General features: G+C 62.5%; 2 protein-coding genes across 2 annotated transcripts in view; both read right to left on the reverse strand.

Annotated features, from left to right (window-relative positions):
- Nucleotides 1-4799, reverse strand: part of THEM6 (thioesterase superfamily member 6) — an 8003-nt gene extending 3204 nt beyond the window's left edge. The window contains exons 1-2 of the mRNA XM_006152144.2: nucleotides 4667-4799; nucleotides 1876-2005 (exon numbers count right to left, since the gene is read on the reverse strand). Coding sequence (XP_006152206.1) covers nucleotides 1876-2005; nucleotides 4667-4799 — 263 coding nt within the window. The remainder of the gene's footprint in view (nucleotides 1-1875; nucleotides 2006-4666) is intronic.
- A 2179-nt stretch (nucleotides 4800-6978) lies between these two features.
- PSCA (prostate stem cell antigen) lies at nucleotides 6979-9569 on the reverse strand. The gene is made up of 3 exons (XM_006152097.3): nucleotides 9484-9569; nucleotides 8316-8423; nucleotides 6979-7780 (listed from the first exon to the last, which is right to left on the reverse strand). The coding sequence occupies exons 1-3, from the start codon at nucleotides 9533-9535 to the stop codon at nucleotides 7566-7568; spliced, it is 375 nt and encodes a 124-aa protein (XP_006152159.1). The 5' UTR covers nucleotides 9536-9569; the 3' UTR covers nucleotides 6979-7565.
- Nucleotides 9570-10874: the final 1305 nt, after the last annotated feature.

Genomic DNA, 10874 nt, shown 5'->3' on the forward strand with positions numbered 1-10874 from the left:
CCTGCGCGCTGCCGGACGCTGCAGGTCCCCAGGCTGGTCCGCTGGGAACCCGGAGCCCAGCGCGGCCAGGGCGAACCACTTCGCCAAGCCGGCTGAGGGGAGGAGCGCCGGAGGCCGCTGGGCTGGAGCCCCACCCACGGCTACTGTACCACCCCCGCAGAACTCTCAGTGGTCCGTTCCGCCTCCCCCTCGCCGGCTCCGCTTTCTCTTTCCCCGGGGCGCGGGGCGGCGCTCCGGCGCTACAGCGGCATCTGGTGGCCGCGCAGGGTGCTGCAGACAGGCGCAGGGTCGTCGGGTCCCAACCATCCAACCCTCGCCTGGGCGCGTCCGTCGCCAGCGTTCTCAGAAGAGCGCGGACAGTCCGGGAGATTCGGCCTCTTACCTGAGCAGACTCAAGGTTCTCTCACTTCTCGGCCCAGACTGTGGGACTTTGCAGGAAAAGTGGGACACGACCCGGTCCCCGGCGGCGCTACTACAAGACTCATGGGCCCTCGGCCTGGCCTTCTTCCCTGCCCAGATGGGCGAGGGCTGTTGTGCTCGCGGTGGTTTGGGGCGAATCGCGATCTGGTCCCGATGACCATTTTCAGTCCTGAACTGTTACCCACTCGCCCGACCTACCTCCAGCAACCCCTGTCTCCAGAGATCCTTGTAATACCAGGCACTTCCATCCGCTGGGCCCTTTGAAACAGGTGCAAGTGATTACCTGGATGGGGAGGGGGGGAGAGCAGAGTAAACCCAGTGACTCAGCAAAGGTTCATGCCTCTTGCCTTGGGGCCTTGGGGCACAGGCCCAGCAGGCTGTTGCAAGTTCATCCTTCTCATCCCTAAGACTATCGATTACTGGCCCAGAGGAGACCTGCCAGCTCTCCCTGCCAGACCCCAGGACTCTCAAAGGACAGCCTGTGGGGGTGACCTGAGTGCCACCACCGTAGGTCTGCGCTGGGGTCCAGGGATCCCAAGACACACCGGGGGAGAGGTTGCGCAGGGTCAGATACCTGCCAGCAGCCCCACCCTGCACACACCGGACCCCCTCGGGTGGCGGGGCTCTCCCCTGGCCACCAAGCCGGGGTTCCCTGGGGTGTCTGCTCCGCAGTCCCTGCTGGGGCTAGTGGCCTAGCCCTGTGCCTGTCTCTTTAAGCAGAGGCTCAGTTCTTTGCTTTTCCGAAAGGCGTTGCTTCTGGAAGGGTAGGATCTGTGTTTTCCAAGGTCCCTGGATCTCTGTGGATACCCCCAGGGATAGGGAGCTCATTGCCTGTCAGCGTCCCTGTCATGTCCCCTTTGCTTTGGCTCCACTCTGAGCCCTCTGTCCCCAGGGAGGGGCAGCCCCTCCTGCCTCCTGCTCCAGGCTGAACTTCTGTTGTCTGGGCTGCCCCTCATGCCACACATGTGCACGTGTACACACACATGTGCCCACACCATGGCTCTCCACAGGTGTGAGTACATGCAGAAATGCCTGCCTCCTGGCTGGACCTGAGGCCAGGAGGCCAAGGCATGGTCTGCCCCCTTGACCGCTACCCTAGACCAGTGCAACGTTGACCCAGGGCAGCTACCCAACACAGGTGCATGCCTGCAGCCTCACCCTGCCATCTTGCCACACCAGCCCACACAGTGGACATGTGCATTTTGGGGTGAGTCACTGGCCATTTACTGGGGAACCATAGGAAGTCCAGGTCAGGTGAGGGCTCTAGGCCAGACCAGAGAGCCGAGCTTCAGCCTAGCTTGGGGTGTCTGAGCCCATGGAACTGCATGGGTTGGAGAAGCTTGGGGCCCTCCCTAAGTTCCCCTGGCTGCTGTTGGGTTCCAGGTTTTTGGGGGGAAGTCGGCTGGGGTGCCACTCAGCAAAACAGTGAGAGCAGCAGAAACTGTGGGGCCTCACCTGCTCTGTGAGCTGCACGGGGCCTTGCAGCAGGCACTCCGGGGCATTTCCTGTCCAGCCCTTGGGCTCTGAGACCACACCTGAGCCCGTGTTCCTTGGTCACTGTCATGCTGCGCGTGAAGGCGCGGCTCTGGGAAGGGCACAGCAGGGTCAGGAGAGCACAAGCCTGGGCCTGCCCATCCAGCAGCCTGGAGACCCGTGAGCCTCAAGTCCACAGAACAGGGTGGTAACCCCCATGGTGGTGGCTCAGCTGCAGCTCAGGAGAGGAGCCCTGCAGTGCCTCAGCTTCCCCGGGTCACTTGGTGGGAGACTGAGCCAAGTGCTCTGAGAGGTTGCCCTCCAGGGCTCTTTTCTGGGTACACATCTGCCCAGGCTAGCCCCGGGGCAGATGTCCTTACCCAGGCCCACCAAGCACTGCCAGGCTTGCGTGACCGTGGGCTCATGGTGACCAGAGCCAGGCTGGGCATGGGAGGATCACTCACCTGGGGGTGGGGGTCGGGGGGTGGCCCAGACCCCATGGCTCTCCCAGGACTGGGGAGGGCCACCTGCCTCGAAGGGGCTCCTTGGGTGTCTCCCAGGACAGCCCTGCCTGGACTGCAGAACACTTTCTGTCTGCCTTGAGTCCTGGTTGCAGCTGGGTGACTCTGGGCTGAGAGGTAGGAGGGGTGCCCCACCATGGGCTCCCACTCCAGGCAGGGGTTGGGAGCAGGTTACAGGGAGCCAGGAGAGATAGGGAAGGGGGGAGATGGGTCCTCATGTCCACCTACCCACGGTCTGAGCACATCACCCTCAGAGACTGCCCTGCTCCCACTCCAAGGGCAGGGTTTACAGAGCGCGTGGGGCAGGTGAGAGCAGAACTGGGTGCCCCATCACAGCATTACCCAGTGTGGGGCAGGTGGCGGTAGGCAGGGAGCTTTAGAGATGCCCCATGCACTCGATGGGGACATTCCTGGGGTTGGACCCATCACTGCCCTTGAGGGGCCAGATAGGTCTGATGGCCCAGCTGAGAGTGTTCAAGGGACATCGTCAGACGACCTGGTCGGGGCTGGTGGGGGCCAAGAGCCTGGCCAGCAGGTCTGGGCGTCTAGTTACCCTTCTATAAGAAAAATGGAAATCCCCAAGCTGAAAGTGAATCAGAGCTGAGCTAAAAGGCTGCGAGGTTCATTCACATTTTAGTGACCCAAAGTAAGACCAAGCCTCCTTAAGCGACTGCATGGCCTTGCCCAGCCCGGCCACCTCCACTTGGAAGGAAGACAGGCTCTTCGCCTCAGTTCTGAAGACGCCCTGAAGACAGAAATGACTGGCTGTGAGCCCAGAGACCCCAGGATGAAAGGCACCAGGAACCTGACGGTCGCCCCTCCCAGGGTAGAAATAAAATGCTTAAGGTCCATCAAACAAGAGAGCCCAGAGCCAGCAAGTGGTATAGTGGTTAAGGTGTTGAGCTCCCACATGGCTGACCACGGTTCAAGTCCTGGACCTGGCAGCTTGGGAGGATCACTCACCTGGGGGTGGGGGTCGGGGGGTGGCCCAGACCCCATGGCTCTCCCAGGACTGGGGAGGGCCACCTGCCTCGAAGGGGCTCCTTGGGTGTCTCCCAGGACAGCCCTGCCTGGACTGCAGAACACTTTCTGTCTGCCTTGAGTCCTGGTTGCAGCTGGGTGACTCTGGGCTGAGAGGTAGGAGGGGTGCCCCACCATGGGCTCCCACTCCAGGCAGGGGTTGGGAGCAGGTTACAGGGAGCCAGGAGAGATAGGGAAGGGGGGAGATGGGTCCTCATGTCCACCTACCCACGGTCTGAGCACATCACCCTCAGAGACTGCCCTGCTCCCACTCCAAGGGCAGGGTTTACAGAGCGCGTGGGGCAGGTGAGAGCAGAACTGGGTGCCCCATCACAGCATTACCCAGTGTGGGGCAGGTGGCGGTAGGCAGGGAGCTTTAGAGATGCCCCATGCACTCGATGGGGACATTCCTGGGGTTGGACCCATCACTGCCCTTGAGGGGCCAGATAGGTCTGATGGCCCAGCTGAGAGTGTTCAAGGGACATCGTCAGACGACCTGGTCGGGGCTGGTGGGGGCCAAGAGCCTGGCCAGCAGGTCTGGGCGTCTAGTTACCCTTCTATAAGAAAAATGGAAATCCCCAAGCTGAAAGTGAATCAGAGCTGAGCTAAAAGGCTGCGAGGTTCATTCACATTTTAGTGACCCAAAGTAAGACCAAGCCTCCTTAAGCGACTGCATGGCCTTGCCCAGCCCGGCCACCTCCACTTGGAAGGAAGACAGGCTCTTCGCCTCAGTTCTGAAGACGCCCTGAAGACAGAAATGACTGGCTGTGAGCCCAGAGACCCCAGGATGAAAGGCACCAGGAACCTGACGGTCGCCCCTCCCAGGGTAGAAATAAAATGCTTAAGGTCCATCAAACAAGAGAGCCCAGAGCCAGCAAGTGGTATAGTGGTTAAGGTGTTGAGCTCCCACATGGCTGACCACGGTTCAAGTCCTGGACCTGGCAGCTTGAAAACTCATGCCAGTCGTGTGTGCATGTGTGTGCACAATGGAGAGGAGAGGAAGGGACTGTAGCCTGGTCGTCCCTGAGGGTCGTTCCTCACCAGATGAAAGCTACAGCCCTCCCTCAGGGCTGGCTGCGCTCACATCTGCCCTTCCCTCTTCTGGAAAAGTGACTAAGCCCCTTCGTCTGCTTACTCTCTGAGGTTGTGAGTTCTGTCACTGCCCAAGTTGGGTGCTGCGTTCCTGGGGAGCCCTCTTTTTCCTTTGGGGTCACAGTGCTCTCCTCCCTCACCTCCCCTGCCCGGGCTGCGCCTGTGGGGCGGCCCACCCTGGGCGCTTTCCTTGATAACCCCGTCTCGCTCTCCCTCCAGGGCTCGCTCCCGAATCCTTTCCTGTGCAAGGCCAGGCCCCAAATCCACCTCCATGGTTGAGCCTCCCAACAGCAAGTACAAAGTGTCCAGCCTGCATCTCTCACCACTCAGTGTCTGGGAAATGGTCCCCCAGGGAGCTCTCGGCCCTGCTTCTCCACCTGGGCAGGCTGAGTCACAGGCCACGCCCCGAGAGGATGGCGCGGAGTCCCCGTGGACAGGGAGAATCCTGGCGGATACCCCCATAGGGCACGTTGTAGAGAAGATCGAGGACAAGGATGGACACTGTCCCAGGGGCTGGGATGTGGGCGGGGACTTCGGCCTCCCAGTAGTTTCCACAGCTGAGATGATGAGGGGGGTGGAGCCTAGCCCTGCCTGGTAGAGACCCTCTGGACTCCTGCGCACTGGGCAGGGTCCCCACCCTGGGAGAGGTGGAGCCTGTCAGCCCTCTCTCCTCGATGACAAGGCTCCTGCCCTGTCCTGGGGTGAGGGGTGGGGACGGCCTTTCTCAGATCCTCAGTTTGTGGCTCCAGAGGTCCCCAGCGTTCCCAGCTGCAGGCTTGGCCCTGGCGTGTGCCTGGCTGGGCCACTTCCCCCAGGGCCTTCCTGCCCTCCTCCCCTCACCTGGCCCAAATGATCCAAATGCAGGGAAGGCCCGGGGGCCTGCGCACCCCAAGCCTGAGGACCCCGATGGGCTCGAGCCCTGGGTCTCAGAATCTTAGCCTCAGGAGAGGGTCCTCCAGCTAGGGTCTGTGACTGTGGCACCCCCGTGGGCTCTGATCAGGGGCGTGGCATGCTGTCGCTGCTGTTCTCCTTGGACTCCAGGCCTCCCAAAGGCCTTCCCTGGCCGCGCCAGCACCAGGACGCTCTGTCCTCGCTATCTCAGGTCTTGGCCTTCTGCTGATCTCTTTGTCCTGTTCAGTGGCTCCCACTACCCCGTAGGTTCCAGGCCCTGGGACGTCTAGGGTATCCAGGAGGGCTGGCGAGACCCAGCCAAGCCCAGTGATTGCTGCATCCCAGTGCCAGGAGCGGGCCAGGCTCATAGCAGGTGCACAGTGACTACGTGGGCAGGGCAGGCAGGGCAGCGGTGCTTCTCGCTAGGACAGATCTATAAGCTGGGCTGGCTGCAGCAGATGGCACCACGGCACTGCCAGAGGCCCAGGTCTGAGGTCACGGTTGGCCCCAGGTCCTGCACCAGAGCTCTGGTGGGGGTGACATACCACCCAGGGGCCCCCAGGTCTGTAGCTCCTCCCAGGAAACAAAGACCCAACCCCAGTCCCTGGACTCAGGCCCTGGGCCAAGCCAAATCTGTGTGCGGAAGGAACTTGCTTGAACCTTGGAGAAGGCAGGTGTCGGGGAGGCTGGAACCCCGAACTTCGGCCTGGAGGGGGCCAATCAGTGCTGGGCTCACGCAGGTGCTGCCTTCCTGATGTCACCAGGATGTCTGTCACCTGGGCCACCCACTGTTCCAGAGGGAGGTCTCCAACTGAGACCTCATAGGGTGAGATGCTGGGCGCCACGGAGGTCCTGGACCTCTGGCCTGGCTCACCCTCAGCACAACTCCACCTGCCATACTTTGCTCCCCACTGTCCCCCCAGAGTGCCAGGGCTCAGGGCACTGTGATGTGGACAAGGAACCCCTGCCCTCTCTAAGCCTCCGCAGTCCCCGAGAGCCCCAGAGGAGCCTCCCCGAGCAAGCTTCCTCGAGAAGCAGAAGAGCAAGGCTGGCCGTGTGTCCAGGCCTCCGTGCTCGGGTATTGGCATGGGCATGGGCCCCGCGGGGGACGGAGCCCTGGCAGGGGAAGGAGCACCAGGCTGGGGAGGCGCCAGGCACTGGGAACCCTCCTGCACCTTTGACTGCTCTACTGTGGGCTGGTCTTACGATGAACGAGGAGTCTGGGAAACAGAGGGGCCCACTTCAGGCCGAAGGACTGGCGGGAGCTCAGACGGTGGCAGTCCTCCCACCTGGCCCCTCTGTGGGTTTTCTGAGCTCAGGGGATCACCAGAGCTCAGAGAGGTTTGGCATCGTGCTTAAGGCTGCATAGCTTGTGCCAGGAGCCTTGGGAGATGCCTCCCCATTGCCTGCAGGGAAGGGCCCCTTCCCAGTGTCCCATTTTTTTCTGTAGCCCCCCTGGATGGGGGGATGTCCACAGCACAGACGTGGGCCCAGGTGGAGTCCAGAGAGCCCTGGACCCCATCCCGCCCGACCCTAGCCTGGGGGCGCATATGGACAGAAGTCTCTCTGACTCGCCTAGCAGGCTTTGTTTATTAAGGGCCTACTTGTGCTGGGGCTGCTGCGGGGACTTCCAGGAATATGGGGCCTGCAGGTCGCATCTCTCAGAGCCTGGGGACTTCGTGCCCTGTTCCCACCCTTGGTTCTACTGGATCCATTGCCTCAGCCTGTGCTGCCCCTGAATTTCTGTGCCTCTGTTCTGATGGGTGCAGAGTCACCATGCACCAGACCTGGCTTGGCTCTTGGGGTGCATGGCCAGGGAAGGCTTCCTGGAGGAAGAGGTGCCTGAGCAGGGGGTTAGGGGGTGGTTGGAATATCAGGCTGTGGAAACAGCTGCCCAAGCCAGGGGACTGGAGGGGCCATCTGCAGGCAGTTCTCAGCATGCTGGGTAGCGGGGCTGAGCAAGAGTCTTAGAGGAAACCATGGGGGGAACTTCAGCGACCAGGGCAGGGAGGCAGCCATGTTGGAGTGGGGGGATGCATGGCCAGGCCTGTGTTAGAACTTGCCTTCAGTGACCACGGTGGTGGGGCAATCATGCTGGGTGTGTGGGGAGCAGCCTGGAGCCAGCATGGGTGCGGGGCCTTCCTGAGCCTACAGTGGGCAGGAGCCCCTGAGCAGCAGGCCGCCAAGGACGCTGAGCAGCCCCAGGGTGGCCGTGGCTGGCTGCGGGGCCCGGGCCCCGTTGACGTTGCACAGGTCGGTGAAGCAGCAGGTGACGTTCTTCTCTCCCACATAGTAGTTCTGTGAGTCCGGCACGCAGCGAGCACTGCAGCCCTTGCTGAGGACAGTCAGGAGGCCGGCGGCACCTGGAGGCACGGGAAGTGGTGGCCAGGCCCGGATGCTGGATGCCCATCCACCACCCTTGTGCCTGCACTGACTACAACCCAACCCTGGGTGCTGGAGGGGCTTGGGAGGGGTCTGTGGGCCATTCCCAGCACGCTGGGCCGGTGGGGTGGGGCAAGAGTCCTAGGGGAAGCTGTGGGGGGCATGGCCAGACCTGAGTTAGGATTTGCCTTCAGCGACCAGGAGGGGCCCCAGCCTCACTGGGGTGTGTGGGGAGCTTCCTGAAGGTCACAGCTGGGTGAGGGCAGGAGTGTGGCCTCACCTCACCACTGTCCACTGAGCACCACTGGGGTGGGGGAGAGCGAGCACAGGGCTCAGCGGGTGGAGGGGTGGGTGACGGGAGAGTGGGTGGACGGGCAACCAGAAAGCTGAGTGTGGGTGTGGACACAGATGTCCATGTGGGCAGTGGTCAGAGGCTGAGTACTTCTGGGCAGAGACCTCCACACAGGCCTTGGATCCCTGGCAGCACGGGCACACATGCAGGGGTGCGGTACTCACGGATGCGCTCAGTCCGGCACTGGGTCTCGTCCTGGGAGCAGTTCTGCACGTGCAGGCAGTCCTGGCCGCTCACCTGGGCCTTGCAGGAGTAGCACTGCAGGGTGGCGCCTGCGGGCAGAGTGGGCTCAGTGCCTGCTAGCCCAGCCGCATTTCTCTTCTACCGTGCAGGTGTGCAGAGCGCGAGGTCTCAGTCCTCCTGGACTGCTGGGAACGCGGGGTGGCCAGCGCTCGGAGACTGGGACAGCCCTGTGACCCCGCTGTCAGCAGCTTCATACCCTGAGCTGAAGGCCTCACCTGGATCCTGCCCACCGGGGGTAGCGAAGCCTCCTCCAATTGCCCCTGCCTGCCACGGGAAGGGAGGCAGCCCCAAGCAGGGCTGCTGTCTCCTCCCAGAGGGCCAGCTATGCACAGAGGAGGCCGACAGATAGCCCCCTCTGACATCCTCTGTGGGTCCCAGGTGCCCCCAGCGCAGCTCAGCCCAGCCTGGCCTCTCAGCCATGGAGCTCGGCCGCCCTGGCCCATGGCGGTTCCTCCTCTGTCCCTGGGGTGGTGGGCCTGGCTACCAGGCCATCATCTCCTCCCTTCAAGATGCCTGCCAGGCTGGGCCCACATCATCCTGTGTTTGGTGCCCCCGACATCATCCTGTTTAGTCCCTGGTGGCCTTGGGGGTGGTTTTTGTGATTCCTGCTTTCAGGAAGAGGAAGCCGAGACTCTGGCAGGGTCCCTGGCCAGGAAGAGTGGAGTAGCACAGGCCAGCACACTCCTCTTGGGACCCTCCCTTGGGGTGCTTAGCACGAGGCCTTTTGTCCCTTTTGCTGTGCGTCAGCGTCTGTCCGTCCCTGTCCAGGGTGGTGAAAGAGGGTAGCCATGGGCTGCCCCATGCATCAAGGGCCACCCTTTAGAGGCCCCGGACCGGGAGGACCCTCGAGCCTGCCTCTCCCCAGGGGTGGAGAGAGAGGAAGTGGAGCTCCGTGGTCAGCAATCACTGTGCCCCATGCATCAAGGGCCACCCTGTAAGGGCCCTGGACCGGGAGGTCCCCCTCCTTCCCCCCTCTGTCCCTTCCACTGATGTCCCTCCTTCCTGAACCCTTCCCTTTACTGTCCCTCTGCCCCACTGCCCCTCCTCCCTTTGCCCCCCCGTGCTGGCCTGTGGAGGCCAAGGCCTCACCTGGATGTAGCACCAGGCTGGCGACCAGCAGGGCAAAGAGGACAGCTTTCATGGTCACAGACAGGCAGTGGTGGCCAGGCCTGGTGGTGGCTTTATATGAGTTCTGCTGGCCAGGGGTAGGCCAGCAGACTCCCTGGGGCCAGTGAGGGGCCGAGGGCTGGGCAGATCCCATCTCGGCTGCCAGCCAGCCTGCACCCTCCCTTCCCCTTTGCCCTTCTTTCTGCCACTCCCCACCATGGCCATGCCCAAGCCACCCCAGGACGAGGTCCTAAGATCCTCAGCCCCCGATGTGGCCTGCCCTATCTCCCAGGGTGAGGCCTGACAAGAGGGGCTCCGCCACTCCTTCAGCCTTTCAGTGGGGATGGGGGCGGGTGCCGCCCTCGGACCCTGTGCCCCTCGTAGGGGCAGCACATCCCCCCAGGCCTGCAGTCTAGGCTGTGTCCAGAGTAACACAGACAGACCCACACGACCACTGTGGACGAGGAGGGGGCTGCTAGAGCAGGGGCCCGGAGCGGAGGTTGCTCTGGGGACACCGTCCCTGGCCAGTGCGGAGCGCAGCAGCCACAAGCTCACTTACAGACACTTGGTGGTCGGGCCCTTGCCAAGGGAGTCACCCTCAGGGCCACCACCGGGACCCTTAGCTGCAAGGGAGACAGGCCACAGGAGGCTGGGCATTGGCCAAGTATCCCCGAGCCCCTCTCCACGAGCCAGAGCCAGCCGGGTCCCCTGGCCCTCAAACACTGACAGGTGTGTCATGTTTGTTTCTCTGATTTGGTGTGAGGCGATGGCTGTCGGGCAGCGGTTCCCAGATGGCAGTTCTGCCCACCCCCCCTCCGACACGTCCTGCTGGCTCCACCTGGGGAGTTATTGGCACCTGGAGTGGCCGGGCCAGGGCTGCCACGCCCTGCAGTGCAGGCCAGCTCTCGCCCTGAGTCACCCAGTCCTGAATGTCAGTGCTGCTGGGGAGCACACCTGCGCTGAGAGTGACCGAAAGGCCACAGCTCAGACTGAAAGCCACAGCCGGGACATCCTGAAGTCACACGTCTGACCACAGGCTGGACTCTGACCTCAGCCCTAGATGGAGCCCAGACTTCAGTCAGTCTAAACTGTGACCCTGGTCACCAAATATGCCCTGGTCGTGGTCACACCTGAGGTCTGAGTCTCCTCACTCACCGATCCCTGACCCTAGTCACATGCTGAGCCCTGACCCTGGTCGCACTCTGAGCTCTGACCCTGACCATGTATCGTTCCATGACCCTGGTCACTCACTGATGTCCAGCTCAGGTCATACTCTGAGCCCTGACCCTGGTCACACTCTGAACTCTGATCCTAGTCATTTACTGAGCCCCAACCCTGGTCACTCACTGAGCCCTGAGCCTGATCACACGCTG

Source organism: Tupaia chinensis, unplaced genomic scaffold, assembly GCF_000334495.1.
Source record: "Tupaia chinensis unplaced genomic scaffold, TupChi_1.0 Scaffold000335_1, whole genome shotgun sequence".
Taxonomy (NCBI): Eukaryota; Metazoa; Chordata; class Mammalia; order Scandentia; family Tupaiidae; genus Tupaia; species Tupaia belangeri.

Bases quoted from the DNA above. Each gene is read 5' to 3' on its own strand.
- PSCA (XM_006152097.3), bottom strand. From the start codon at position 9,535: ATGAAAGCTGTCCTCTTTGCCCTGCTGGTCGCCAGCCTGGTGCTACAT. The intron at 8,424-9,483 runs GTGAGGCCTTGG...CTCTGCCCGCAG, and splicing joins CAGCCTGGTGCTACATCCAG to GCGCCACCCTGCAGTGCTAC. The intron at 7,781-8,315 runs GTGAGTACCGCA...CCGTGCCTCCAG, and splicing joins GTGCCGGACTGAGCGCATCC to GTGCCGCCGGCCTCCTGACT.